The 15480-nt window shown below is 37.2% G+C and overlaps 1 protein-coding gene across 9 annotated transcripts in view; it reads left to right on the top strand.

Moving 5' to 3' along the window:
• Nucleotides 1-1605: 1605 nt before the first annotated feature.
• The window catches only part of NCOA5 (nuclear receptor coactivator 5), a 30351-nt gene continuing 16476 nt past the window's right edge, over nucleotides 1606-15480 (top strand). The window contains exons 1-4 of one of the 9 annotated variants that reach the window (XM_074293575.1): nucleotides 1610-1865; nucleotides 10256-10367; nucleotides 10715-10806; nucleotides 12915-12981. In XM_074293575.1, the coding sequence (XP_074149676.1) occupies nucleotides 12944-12981 (38 nt within the window). In that variant the 5' untranslated portion in view covers nucleotides 1610-1865; nucleotides 10256-10367; nucleotides 10715-10806; nucleotides 12915-12943. Of the gene's footprint in view, nucleotides 1866-10255; nucleotides 10368-10554; nucleotides 10817-12914; nucleotides 12982-15480 lie in introns of all 9 variants that reach the window. The other 8 variants (XM_074293571.1, XM_074293569.1, XM_074293568.1 and 5 more) reach the window with 8 other exon arrangements.

The following is a 15480-nucleotide window of genomic DNA, read 5'->3' as shown; positions in this document are numbered from 1 at the left end:
ATCTTAGATCTTTCATTCTGACCCCTCAGGCAAAGTCAGCTCTAGAGAGCAGCCTTCTTCAACCTTATGCACTTTTTTTTTTCTAAACAAAATTTCACAAGTCATCTTCTGCCTCGGGCAGGCTGCAGTATTTCTTCATGTCCCATCAGTATGGGTTTTGTGGTGGTTGTTGTGACCTATAGTTATTGCATAGAATATTAGAGAACCCATCTCATCTTTTAATTTGCTATTCAAAACACAAAGGCCATAAACCTTAGAAGAAGGCTCACATTTAACGCTGACACTACCGAGAAACTCATAATCCAATAGCATGTGTAAGGCTGCATGATCTCGTGGGAAGGGTAATTATGTTATGGAGTAGACTCAGGAACAAGAACCTGAAATAGTTTAAACTAGATGATTTCTAGCATGGAGCTAATGATTGGGGAGAAGAACCTAAATTTAGAAATTCAAGGATTTTGGAGATCACTTAATCCACCCTGCTTATTTTACATATAAATTGAATCTCAGCTAGAGAAAAGTGACTTTCCCACCTCACACAGATTTAGCGAGGAATAAGGTGTTCTGCTTATTGTTAAGCAGACAGTATTGAAGCACTGTGTGCAGTAGAAAGATTTGTAACCTAGTGCCCAGCTTCTTAAAACCGGCAGGTTCACAACCCCCTTATGGGGTCTCCTAACTGAATGGGGGGGGTTGAGATTATCAATAAGTATTTGATTTATATGCCTATTTTATATAGTTATATACTGGGTAATGTAAAAACTTCTTAGACAAGTTGTTTCAAGGAGAGCTTTTAGGAAGCCCTGGCCTAGTGTTCATTGCTTCTAATCCCGGTCCCATCACTATCTGTGTGACCTTGGGGTTAACTTCTATGGGCCTGTTTCTTCCACCCCTAAAAATGAGCCTGGACTAGATGTTTTCTCAGGTCCCTTCTAGCTCTAAAACTACTATTCTATCTCCCCCCCCCCCCTCAGCTCTGAATCGCTGGTCCTATCCCACTCTTCTACAAAAAACTTTCTTCAGACAAACAGTAAGATTGGAAACATTCCAGTAATTTCTTTTTCTTTTTTGCTAAGACTTGCCCAGGGTCACACAGCCAGGAAGTGTTAAGTGTCTGAGGGCACATTTGAACTCAGGTCCTCCTGACTTCAGGGCTGGTCCTCTATGCACTGCGCCCCCTAGCTGCCCCAAGATAGATAACATTCAACAATTTCCCTTTATAATTCAGAAAGTTCAGTGCAAAGGAGGGAAGTGATTTTTCACAAGAGCATACGGGTGGTACATCAAAAAGTGAACTTTGAACCCAGAATCAGATGCAAAAAAAAAAAAAAAAATAGAGGGCTGACATCCTGATGCTTGGTAGGAGGGACCAGCTGGGAAACCCATGGACAAGAAATGGTAGGGAAGTGAGGACGGTATTCAGTTTTCCGAAGGAACCGTCACTGGCCCAAGCTCGAGAACAGGTTAACTGCCATTCCCAACCGCCCAACTGACACATATAAACCACCCTCCCACCCCTCCAATTTATAGACAGGGAGGGGGCGGGGCCGATAGCCCTCGGTGCTTTCTACTCGACCTGCCGTAAACCGGCGTTCTCTCGCGACATTGCCGCGCACCCATTACGTGCGCGGTCCCCGGGCCTTCGTCCCCCTCCCCCTGCCCCTCCGCCTCCCACCCCACTTTCCGCCGGGGCCGCCATTCTCTCGTGCCCGCGCCGGTCGGTTGGTGGCGCCTTTGTCCTACGACGGACGGCTACGGGAAGGAGGAGGCCCCAGCGGCCTAGGCATACATGACGGCAGCCGCGGAGGCGGTGGCTGCCCCTTGAGGAAAAGAACGGCTGGGGAAGGCCCACCACTCTGGTAGCGGTGAGTGACGGGGATGGGGGAGAAACCAAGTGCTTGTCAGCTGGGGTCTACGCGATACCGGCTAATCGGAAGGCCAGGATAGGATGGGAGGATGAGATGAAGGGAGAAAGGAGCCCGTTCGGCGCGCGTCTCCCCTCCCCCGCCCCCGCTCGCTCGCTCCAAACCCGGGGCCCCCCTTTCGGTCTTCGGTCCTCGATCCTCGGTCCTCATTGGCCTCGTGCGCGCCCGCGCGCTGTCTGCTCCTTCCCTTCGCGTCGCCTCGCGCTCTCCTCCCGGCTCTTTTCCCTCCGCCCCCCGGCAGCGTGGCGCGCACCGCACCGGGGCGAGACTTGAAGTGTCTGCAAGGTTGGAAGGAGCGCGTTCCCTCCGCCGTCTGCGCGCGTCTGTCCCCACCCCACCTCCGCCAGTCGTCCTCCCTAAGGCCTTCTGGCCGTCCCCGCTTCGTCCCGGTGCGGGATTGGGTACCGGAAAGTGATGGGATGTTCCCACGCTTCCCCAGGAGTTTGAAGACTGACTAACCCTCCCCCCCCGCCGCCCTGCTTCTGGCTCCTGCTCCCGCTGAGCGGTTGTGGGCCTCTCCCAGTGCCGCGGTTTACCCCGGAGCGCCTCGGGGGCGTGCTTGCGGCGCCCGGAGATGTGAGGTGCCCAGTACCTCAGGGCTTCATCCGTGTACTACACTGTCGTTCCTGGCTGGTTAGCGCTCCCTCCCGGTCCCAAAGGGCCGCAGAGTGCACCGTGTCGGGCTGGTTACTGTTTACTAAAAGAGCAGCCTGGTGGTTTCTACGAAAGCTGACGGGAAGAGCTTTGGCTTTTTGCACTTGGGAAACAAATGATGACACTTGCTGCTGCCTAAGTCAATCTGTGGCGTGAAAGCGCGACGTTCCGAAACACTGAAACTCAATCCTTGTTTACCCGGATGAATATCTCCTTGTCTCTTTGTTGGTATAGAAACAGGATGGTTTCTCCTTTAAATCTGGCTTCTGCATCACCTCTTTCCCCCTCTCTCATCCTTGGGATTTTCTTTAAAGTTTGACACATTTCTTAAACATGAAGTCCAGAACCAAGTCTGTAACTTCTCATGGAAATAGCCCTCCTAGAAGCAATGTTCAATGCTGCACGCTTATAAAAACCGATTTGTTGAAGCCATTTAATGTGTCTAGTTTTTGCATATTGTTTTTCTAGTTTTTCAAACTGTTGGTAGAGGTTAAGGGAATGTCAAAAGTCACCGAAAATCTTGTTTTCACGTATATTTTCTAACAGGCACTGTTGAAATTATTTAAAGGGAATTGCTGATATAGTAAATTCTTGGGTTGTTCTGGGGATCTTTTATTCCGTATTTTTTGAGGTAATATATGGTTTTAATATAAAATTATATAAGAATAAAGTCAACTCTATGTTTCTAAACAGATTTCTCTTGTGAAGGGAAATACAACTTTGATTTCATTCAAGCCGTTTCAAAAGGAATCATCTTTGGACAGGGATTTGGGAATGACTGATGTATTCTTCCCACCGAAAAAAAAAATTTGGATGTTTGAGTCTTCCTTTTTCAAAAAAAATCATTGCCTTATTGAACTGCAAATCGCAGTGCATTTCTGAGACCCAGTTAATAATAAATAAAATTTTACTTTTAAGAAAAGCAGTTCGGGAGAGGATATTTAATATTTGTTTTCCTTTTACTTAATGTTGCTCACTTACATTTGACTCTTATTATGAAAATATAAAATAACTGTCCCAAAATAGAACTCATATGATTCACCAATGAAGAGGATTTTAACCTTCTTGTTGGTTTCAAATGTCGGTGTCACATAAGTGTGAGCAAAAGGTTTGTCCTGTGAAATAAGTTTACCACAACCTAAAATCTCTGGAATGAAATTAAATGAATTATTGACTTTTAAAAGAATAATTACCACCTCCCCTTCCTCCCCCAAAAAAGAATTTTCTACATTCATTATGAATGGTACTAAAGGGATGGAGTCACTTTCTGAAAAAGAAACAAATAGGGGAACACAAAACAGAATGACAGCAGGATATATAATAACAACATGCCTGCTGCTTTTCAGATAATTTGATTATTATCATAAATGCTCTCACACATTGTCATTTTTTCCCCTTCTATGCTAAGTAGATAAATTGAATAGGTCAACCATATTAGTTCTTTTTACATTGAAGAAATAATTGTCCCCAGAGAGTTGAAATTCTACTAACATTTAAGTATGTTTTTCTCACCCAGCCTTTTAAAGCATTGCTTTCTATAAAGCTTACTGACTTTTGACCTGCACTGATGTGACACTTGATTTTTTTTCCCCTGAGGCAATTGGGGTTAAGTGACTTGCCCAGGGTCACACAGCAAGGAAGTGTTAAGTGTCTGAGGATGGATTTGAACTTGGGTCCTCCTGACTTCAGGGCTGATCCACTGCACTATGGAGCTACCTCAATGCTCTAGTACCTGTTTTTTAAAATATGTCTTAGCAAGGAAAAAGTAAGGTTGATTTAAATGTTAAATTAATTGTATTTTTTAAGATTAGTTTCAACCTATAAATCAAGAGTAACGTTTTGAGAACTGTGCAAAAGTTTGGCTTTTGAGGAAGATAATTTTTGTGCCCAAGTAGAGTTAGGTCATTTATATGTTAAAAGTAGAATTGACATTAGAAAATTTATTCTTTATAATGACTTGTGTTCAGAAAATTGTGTTGCTTTAACCAAAAAATGGGGGGGGGGAACTGTTTTAAGAGAGAATGGAGGTTTTGTAAGAGAAATTTATAATTTATTATTAAATAGCTACAGTAACTTTTGTTACTAAAACTCACGGTTTTTTTAATCCAAATGTTAAGGATGTAATTTCTTTTTTCTCCTGATCTAAATCCTATTTGTGTTTCCCTATAACAAATAAGGATAGACACACAGAGACTCCTAAAATGGAATGAGTACATTGCCTTGATGCTATGTTAATTTGCTGTTTTATGATTTCTTGTGTGTATTCAGGGAAAGTTCACACTGAGTTCAAGATGCAAGTCTACACAAGAAAATAATTGAAATATAGGCAATAAATTGTTATAATTGTAACAATAGAAGTAGATATGTAATGGATTGTAATTATAATTGTAACAATACTTAATCTTTGCCAGGTTTCTGATTTATAATTATAGTTCTGTTCATGCATGAATTTGTGTTATTGGGTTTTGAGCAAAAAAAAATAGTTTTTGTTTGTTTAATAATTTTATGGAAGTTAGAAGTCTTGAAATCCCTATATCTTCAAAAAGGAAGGGATAATAAAAGAAGCTATACAGTTAGAAGTAGTTTCTCCAGCATAATCAAAATCTCCTTTTGGGCATTTCACTCCATCTTTAAATTCAACTGTCTCATCTTCTAGCTTTAGCTTTTCACTGCTTTCACTTTCTTAGATTAAAAAGAAAGAAAGCCTCCAGGCTCATTAACTTTAGATTTACTCCTATTTTCCTTCTGTTGGTGTGAATATGATGTGATGCACATATCCATATTTTTGTGAATAGCTGCATTTGGATCTGAAAGAAAAAATGTCTCAAAGGAGAAAGAAGAGCTCCAATCTCAGCGACCAAACCTTATTGACAATTCTGATTTGTGGAATTTAGAAAATATTAGTTGTCAGTTTGTCCCCAAAGAGTCACAAAAACTTGGAAGACATAATATCAAATGTGGCTAGATCAGTAATTAGTTTATTTTGTGACTGGAAGGTCAGAAAAGGAAACTTAAAATTTCAATGCATATCCAAAGAATACTTTTAAAATCCATCAGATGGTATTGAATAGAATTAGTAAACACAAACCTTTTTAGAACACTACCATGATTAGAACTCTATAGCTTGAATTCACTTCTTTCACCCTGTATAGTTAGTGTTTCCTCTATCTTTGTAGATAAGTGTGGACTCTGCTGTCTATATTATTCTAAGAACTTTCATTTTTATTGAAATTTAATTTAATGACTTCTGTAATTACTATTATAGAGGGGAGGGAAATAATTTTTCTAAAATAGAATTTGACAGAGAATGAAAGCTGTTGTCATTTTTCAGTTGGGTTTGACTTTTCATGATTCCATTTGTGGTTTTCCTGGCAAAGATACTGGAGTTGTTTGCGGTCTCCTTCTCCAGCTCATTTTACAGATGAGGAAATTGAGGTAGACTGGGTTAACTGACTTGTTGAGGATCACATAGCTAAGTAAGTTGTCTGAGGCCCAATTTGAATTCAGGAAACTGGGTCTTCCTGACTTCTGGCCCAGCACTCTATCCATTTCACCATCTAGCTGCCCACAGAATGAAAGCTAAGTAACAATAAAATTTTATCTTTTTTTTTTCCTGAATAGTCTGATATGATAGATGAATAACTGAATTTCTTAATATCTTTGAGGGAAAACCTCTGAACTCCGTTATTAAAGGTAGAGAACTCTTTTATGCCCCCATACCCACCAGATGTCTTTCCCCTTGTTTGAACTTATTTTCTATCAAGGACACTAATAACAATTCTTTCATTGGAAGTATTCTTACTTCTTAACACATATGGTAATACAGATTACAAAATCTCATCCATCAATTTGGACTCATTAATTCTGGATGTATGTTTATATGGAGGTTTTGTGAAATTCTGAAAAACGTTTACTGAGAAAATAGAATAAAAGGTTGCTTGTGGTGTCTAGTTTGCTTATTAAAAATAGTAATAAGCTATCCCACCATTTGGGAGCATGTATGTGTATACTAAAGGATTATAAATTTAGAAGTAGAAGGAATTTTAGAGGTTCTCTCATCTAGCTTCCTTATAAATGAGAAAGCTGAGTCCCAAAGTGCTGAAATTACATAAGGTCACTCAAATCCTCTTACTGCAAATTTAGTATTCTTCTGTAGCACTTTTTTTTAATAGACAACTGATACGTTAATTATGAATTATTCTACATAGTTCCCCCAAGGACCTCTACTTAACCCAAACATAATTTATTGTCCCACTTGAGCTACTGAATGTTTTAATAAAACTATATATATATATATATATATATATATATATATATATATATATATATATATGTTTAATATTAGGTATTATTCTCATTTAGATTGTCCTTCTTTATTTTTCCAAAGTAGTGAAGGCTTACAATATCATTGTTTTTAATCTAATTATTTATGCTATAAGGTGGAATAGATCATGTTATGTACTTTTTTCTGATTGAAAAAAGCAAGGTACAAAGACATAAAATAGCTTAAAGATTAAGTTATTTACCTTATATGGTAAAGGTGAAGAATTTTGGATTAAATATGTATCTGTTTCCAAGTGACCTTTTAAAAATTGAAGTTAAAAAAATTTTTTTAAGAAAAAAAATACCAATTCAAGCAGTGTCACATAGAAATAAAATGCAAAATAATTTGAAAAATCAATTGAAATATTAAGTTAAATAACTTAACCAATTGAAGAAGTAAGGTAAATAACTTAAAACAAGATCATGGATACTAGGTGTACTCACTCATTCTGTGCTCAACACTGTTTTCATTTGGAAGACAGGACTGTCTAATGTATATGCTAATAAAAATTTTTATTTAGATTAATTGCTTAGATCAATAAAATATCAATAACAAAGAAAGGGACAAAGGGATTATATAATGGGACAATAGAGATTGTATGTAGACTTAACTAAATAATAATGGATTTTTGATTTTGATAGTGGAGTCCCTATGGATCTATATATTGGAACTGGTTATCATTGTACAATCCAGACAGATCATTATTCCCTAGGCCCTCTTAGGATTAGTAAAGAGTACCTTTTTTTTTTTTTTTTTTTTTCATTCCTTTTTCCAGGAATGATGTTACTTTTTTCTAATTGCAAATAGGTATATTCTTTTGTATAAGAAAAGCAAATAAAATGATTGAATCCTTTTTGCTGGAGTTTTCCAAATATAAAGAAATCCTTACAGGTGGTGGGTGGTGGTGGTGGTGGTGGTGGTAGCAGCAGCAATAACATCAGTAGTAGTGGTAGTAACAATTAACATTTATATGATATTTAGTATGCCAGGTACTATGCTGAGCATAAAGAACAGGTTTAAAAAGGGAAGGAAGATTTGCTTGATGAGATTATATAATACATTGAACAGAGATATCTAATTATAGAATGAACCAGGTCTATTTTCTGGAAAAGGAAATAGAAGGAAAGTGGTAGTGTTTGGGTGTCATTTCTTGCTCTCTCCCTCCTCCTTTATTTAGGAGCTCAAAAGCTATGACAGTCACTTTCTTGACAATATATTTTTCTTAAGTGCCTTATAGTGACATCTTTCTCATCACCTTATTTGTATTGAATCATTTCTGATTACTAAGATTTCATCTTTTCTCATGAGTCTTTTTTTTTATAATATTATCCCTTGTATTTATTTTTCCAAATTATCCCCTCCTCCCTCTACTCCCTCCCCCCGATGACAGGCAGTCTCATACATTTTACATGTGTTACAATATAACCTAGATACAATACATGTGTGTAAATACCATTTTCTTGTTGTACAATAAGCATTAGATTCCGAAGGTACATGTAACCTGGGCAGACAGATATTAGTGCTAACAATTTACATTCACTTCCCAGTGTTTCTTCTCTGGGTGTAGCTACCTCTGTCCATCATTGATCAACTGGAAGTGAGTTCTCATGAGTCTTTTGAAGGTAGTTTTATTATCATTACTATTTATATCATCCCTAGGAATGTTATAATGGGTGGGTGGTGGTACTGTCCCTCGGTATCGATTCCTAGGCTCACAGTGCTAATAATTCCAGTCCTCAGTGTATTCCATTGCTTAGGGATTCATGGCGTGTAAAGAGGTCCAGATTTTGGAGGGGAAGAAGGGTTGCCTTTGTTAAAGGCAACTAAGATAGGTAAGGTAAGCAGCTCTTGTACTTACTACTTCATGTGATATATATTTTTCACATACAAATTTATCTAGAGACAACTTCGATATTTATCTAAAATATTAGTCAAAAATAAAACTATAGTAATAACGAATCTCTTTTGTGGACTGTAAGCATTCAATTTATTCCTGTTAAATTGATCTTTCAAATTATTTCACATTTTGTATTTCTATGCAACATTCCTTAAATTGGTATATTTTCTCTTTTTAAAAAATTTTACTTCAATTTTCAGAAGGTCACCTGGAAATAGATATGTTTTTAATCTAAGACTGCGCCTTCAAATATCATGGTTTTGAGTGGTAGTAGGTGGTGGCACAGTGCAGAGTGCTAGGCCTGAAGTGAGGAAGACATCTTCTTGACTTCATATCTGGCCTCAAACTCTTCTTAGCTGTGTGACCCTTGGCAAATCACTTAATCCAGTTTGCCTCAGTTTCCTCGTCTGTAAAATGAGCTGGAGAAGGAGATGACAAACCATTCCAATATCTTTGCCAAGAAAAATCTCAAATGGGATCACAAAGGCAGACATGATTGGAAATGACTGAACAACAATAGTGGGACCACTTAATAAAACGTAGAAATAAATATTTGAGTTTGTTAGGAAGAAAAAGGCAGCCTTCATGTTCTGGAGACAGTGACAGGGTTAAAGTAAAGGGAAAAAGAATTCTCCCTCTTCTTTCTAGGCATAGTTTGCCCAATCTCTTCATGCTAGTCTTTGACACACCCCACTATGGAAGTACTTCAAAATAATAATTTCCTTCCTCCCTTATTTCTCCCTCCTTCTTTATATTAAACTTCCTCATTATAGAGCATCCTGGCCTAGATAGATGTTGAAATTGAAGATATTTGATTAAAGTAATTCATATCAAAACCCTTTAATCCCAGAAATATTTACATTTTGAAAGGAAACCTTTTTAGTGAACCTTTGGAATTACAGAGCCAATACATTTTGGGGATGGAATCAAATCATTTTGGAATCTCTTGAATTGAATTTTGCTTTTAATAGCGTATTCATTCTTCTTCCACTTAAAAATCTTCAGATTATCTAAAAATTCAGTGAAATTTTTTTTATTCCTAACGTAGATCACTGCTTTTAACATCACTTTAAAAAAAAAAATACCAATCCAACTGGGTAGAAATAATATCTTTTTTTATATGTTTAAATCTTGTCATTTCTAGATAAAAAAAAAAAAAAATTAGTATAGTTTCCTGCTCTTAGTGAAATTTCCTATTCTGCCAAGATTTGAATGAAAAATAAACTATTCAAAGAACATAAAATTTTAAATTGGAGTACCTAACTTTAAAGACTTAGTATGCTGCTTTTAAAAGGCTATCTATGATTCCGACAATGAATTATGAAAAGTTATTTAAAGACTTTGTAGGAGAAACAAATATTATTAAATCATATCAGTCAAATCGATATGAGGCTAAGACATAATACCTTAAAGTGGAAAAGGAAGAATCATCTGTCTAATCCATTTGTTTTACAGATGAGGAAACTGAGGCCCAAAGAAGGAAAGTGGGTTGGCACTTGTTTACTACCTGGTATATTGCCTTTTCATGTAAAAGAAAATGTTTAAAAATTCACACTCGCACTCAAAGGTAAATTATTGTTCAAGTGATTTAAAGGTACAAAACATTGTAAAAACACTCAAAATATTTGACTTTAGAAATAATTTTTTTTAATTTTAGCATCCTTCAAAATATTATTTCATTCTCACTAGAGATACTTTTGCATTTAGGTCATATAACACACTTCTTTCCATTTTTTTCCACTACCTAACAACAGTGGGCAGTGGGCAATGTTCCATACATCTGGTTGGTAGACGTTCCAGCCAGAATACAGCTCTATTGACTCCTTCTGAACTTCTATGTGTCTGCCTATAAAACAGCAGTTCTCATCCCTGTCCCTTGGCCCTACCTTTCAACAATGGTGTTGCACCCTGTAGGTGCTCTGTGCACAAACAAGTCTACTGGTACAGAAGATCCTAGGAAGTCCCAGGAGCCACTCAGGAAAGGAAAATTGCTTTCCGAATATAAGGTAGGGATAGGTGAGTGGTGGGCAACTGTCCTAAGGGGCCAGAAATGGAGGGTGGAGGGATTTAACAATATGGAGCCACTGGAAATGTTCAGAGGCTGGATAGCTATTCATCGGATTTCTATACAGGATATGTTTTCTCAATAGTTAGGTGACAGGTTTTGGATCAGATATCCCTAAAGATATCTTCCAGCTCAGATTTTATGATTCTGTATTGTTCTGAAATTGGTATCTATATCACTCTAAAATTGGCAAATAGGTAGCATTTCTAGAGTGAATAGAAGTACCTGTAAACTAATGGAAAGCAAATGTTAGCATTATTTTTATCAGCTCATCACCTAAATATTCATCTAATCCGAAATTTTTAGGTGCCTATAGCAAAGTATAGCCCTGATTTTATAGTTTTTATACATGCATTCACAGTTGCCGAAATACTTTGAAATTGGGTGAAATGATGAGGAAAATGATTAGATTTCTATTTGAACCAGATACTATATTATACAAAATGATTGAACAGACAAACCTCCCCATCTTTTAGACCATTGTTCCTAACAGCTAAATGATTCTGGTGGCACATTTTCCCTAAAGAATGTAAGAATATTCAAATCTAGAAATAATAGAGCTTGAAGAACTGCACATTGCAATTTGTAGAGGTGTGGTCCAGAGTATCATTGCCTCAGAACTATTGAGAAAATGTATCCTGTATTTAAAAAAAAAAAAAAAAAAAAGTAACAATTACAGCCAAGTCATGCTAAATAAAAAACATACCTTCTATTTTGGTGAAATGTGTTTCTGTTCAGTTTTTCTATTGTCCTCAATTTTTTTCTTAATCAAAGAGCTATTGATCTTTTTTCTAGATTTTGTGGAGAAAGCTTCCTCATTTAAAATTGTAAATAAAGAATTCTTACTTGAAGCTCAAATTAGAATAATGTATATTGAATTGACTTAGAGAACACAAGACAAAATTAGTTACTTTATGGGATATTAGTTTCAATTCAAGAATTCGAATAGAAATTTTTTTTTCTAAATATAATCATCTTTAAGCATCGTAGCTTTGTGAATGCTTAAAAATATTTGATAATATACTTTTAATTGTCCCCATTTGGATTAAGGAAAAAAAATTTTCTCACATGATTGACATTTTTAAGCCAGCTAGTCATCCTGGATATAAGTAAACTGTGAGTTTCATGACAGCTTTATCGGATACAGGTCTTCTGGTACATCTTCAGTTCTCAGCTTCTCCACTATTGCATTATCCATATGTTGCCAAGCAGTTTTTGGCTAACCATGTTAGTGTGTCTTTAACTTCATGATTCCATGTTAGTCTATCTTTTGTACTTTATGTACTGTGTGTGCAAAGTTCTTCTGATGGAAACTTATTTAAAGGAGCACATAATTTCACTATTATAATTGATAGTATTTATTACATTACTTGAGTCTGATAGACCAAATGTACTTGAGTTGGAAGTAAATCCTGCATCTCTGGGCCCTTGAAAGTTCATTTTTGACTATAAAGGGTGTTGAATTTTAGAAGGTTGTAGAGTATTTCAATTGACAGTTAGACCAATCATCTACAGTTCTACCATTTCATTATGGGAATTTCTATTCAATGGTAAGGCAGCATAAAAATGTGAGAATTGCCTGGTAAAGCTGGGCTTGCTTGCCTTCTAAAACATAAGTTTTGATCTGATTCTGGTTAACCAGCATTTCTTAGTAACAAAAAAATATTGCCTAGCCCTTTGTTCTTTTTTACCTTATTAAAAACTTCAAAGGCCCCTAAAGCCAGTCCACACAAGGGCTGGTGAAGGGGGTTAAATTTTACCCTTCAGGAATTGTGATTTCAAGACTTGCTACAGTATTAGTCATTAAAGAATCCGTTTTGCCCAATATTTGTATTCATTGTAAACTGAGGGCTATTCCTTAACAAGTCATGACATTGTACTGTCTTAATAAAAATTGCCCAAGTGACAATGTGTCTTTGCTGAATGGATTTTTCTTGCACCATCTGTTTGGCAATTGTATTTTTTTTGTTGTTGCTCTCATTTGAAATTTGCTGATGATCTTGTTTTTATTCCATAGCATTGAACAGATGGGTTGATTATTCCTTTCAGATATTAATAAGGCAGCGGAAAGAAGAAATATGAATACGGCTCCAGCAAGACCCAGCCCAGCACGAAGGTAAAGTACCCTGAAGCAGCGAATTCCCCTGGGAGAGTCGGGCTTTGGGGAGTTAAGCCAAACTTCATCCACCAAGTGTCTCTTCTTCCCTTTCCCCCCAACAAATCAGAGGCGCTCAAGTGAACGATAAGAACATGAACCATGTGTGAAGGGTCTTGCTGCTTTTTTTAAACATCAGGAGATGCAGAGGAAGCTTTGTGTGTCCGGTGCCAAATCCAGCAGCGAAGTTCATCGTGCAACCAATGTTGCACGGGATTTGAAGAGGACAAACTCCTGTTTGTCCCTGGCTCATGTATCACTGGTAAACCTCTGCATTTGTAAGGATTGCTTGAGGTCTTCAGTGTGTCCCGTGCTGTCTTGAAGCACAGTTATCAATGTTTCATCTCTTCATTCTTAAAGGCTGCCAGTACAGACTGGTTTTATGAAAAGCACGGCTTAAGAGGGTGTTGTCCCTGTGTCATGCATCTTTTTTCATGCACATTTGGGTTACCAACTTGGAAATGAAAACCACCAGTCCTGTCAAACCTTCTTTTGGAAATGCAGGGCATATTCCCTACTTTCTCCACTAAGTACTACAAAAGATATGGTCTTGATGTGACTCTTCAGGAAATAAGCATATGTTCTATCTTTGTCAAAGGAGAAATTTTAATTTTGTTTGTTGTCCTTCCACCAGAGAAAGATATGTTGTATCCTCTCTGCCTCTACGGCTCACAAGTATAGGCTGTATTTTCAGTTTTGTTGTGGATTGCAGATATATTCGTGCCTAGTGGCTCCAAAGATACTGGATATGGATTTTTGGCTTTGGATATAAGCTAAAATACAAGTTTACTATAGTAAACTGAATACCATTAGGATTTCAATATAGGAAAGGATACAGTGTATCCTTGTCTGTCCAGTTAACAACACACTGATTGGTGTATCTTAGCTTAACTGAACACTTACATTGAACATACCATTTGGGGGTAGAAAGTTCTATGTTCAGTTACTCTGGTTTTGCATGTGCTTATGCTTGTCATGCCAATGTCAGATAATGGAGTACATTGATAGATTTTTGTATGTCTCCTTGCTGCACATTTCAGACACGCTCTGAGTATATGATTATGCTTCAGTGTTCAAGTCTTTTTCCAATTTGATGGTGCTGCAAAATAAAATAACATTGTAAGTACAGCCATATTGCTGTCAAATACTTTTGTATACCCTTGTGAGTTGAGTGCAGCGTGTTAGCAAGTACTCTTGATTATACTACACTTCTGGGTAGATATATTGAATCTCACTTGTTCAAATACCTTCACTCCATTGTAGCCACACAAAGAGTGTTTTGTCACCACTCAAAAGTGTTTCTTTTGTCTGATCAGAATTGCTTATACTTCCATCTCTCCTTGTATCTTAAACCTGTTCTCCATCAACTAGAATCACTCCATCCCTTTTTTCCTAAACTTTTTAACTAGCCTTATTAACCTTTTCTTGTTTAACACTCTTGACCCTATAGTTAACCAATTCATTTTGATAAGTCCTTTACCCTTAAGTCTCTTTCTCTTTATCCTTCTACAATTAATTCCCTTTTTAATCCCAACTCAAGATTATCCCCTTCATCTACCTTTTCTCCCAAATACTGCTGAATAATGATGAAATCATAAAACTGTGATGGATGGGTCTACTACAAATTTATATTATCTAGTCTCAACTGGACCTTTGCCATGTACATCAGTTCTCTTACTCTTTTCTACTCCTCACAGTCAGTTTCTTACTTATCTTAGTCTCCTCAAACTACCTACAAACTTCCCCCCTCCCTCCCAAAAAAAGCCTTCTCATCAACAGAGGACCTTGACAAATACAAGTCCATCTGTTGCAAGCTCTACACTCCAAGTCACCTCAGTATCTTTTCTTACTCTCTTCTTTTGTTCTTCCATTTTTTTTTCCCCTAACAAATGCTAACCCCTCTATTTCTATCCTTGATCTCATCTTTTCCTTGCCATGGAGCTTGCTTCTATCATCCTATTTTCCTAATCTTCAATTTCTCCTTGTCTATTTATGTCCCTTTTAAAAGACCTTTATTTAATCCCTACCATCTCCTCAAACTATCATCCTATATCTCTTCTTTTTACAGTCAAACTTCTTTTTAAAAAAAAAACAAAACCTGACTATATTCTTTATGTCTGTTTTCTTAGCTCATACCTTTCAACTTGTAATGGAACTTCTGATCCCATCAATTAAAGGAAACTTCTCCCTTAAAGTTACCAATTATCTTTTAATTGACAACATCCAATGGTTTTTAGTTCTTAACATTTTTAACCTCTCTTCATCGTTAAACTACACACTTTTACTAGTCCATGGATTTTGTGACAATGCCCTCTCCTGGTTCTCCTCCTTGTAAACTGCTTATTTTCAATCTCTTTGATAAATCTTTGTGTCCTATGTTTTTCTGTACCCCAGGTTACTTTCCTGAGTCTACTTCAATCTCTTGTCAATCTCTTTAGCTCCCATGGATTCATGGGAATT

This window comes from Sminthopsis crassicaudata, chromosome 2, assembly GCF_048593235.1.
Source record: "Sminthopsis crassicaudata isolate SCR6 chromosome 2, ASM4859323v1, whole genome shotgun sequence".
Lineage (NCBI taxonomy): Eukaryota > Metazoa > Chordata > Mammalia > Dasyuromorphia > Dasyuridae > Sminthopsis > Sminthopsis crassicaudata.
Note: the sequence above shows the minus strand (reverse complement) of the source record. Positions and strands in the feature narration are given on the sequence as shown.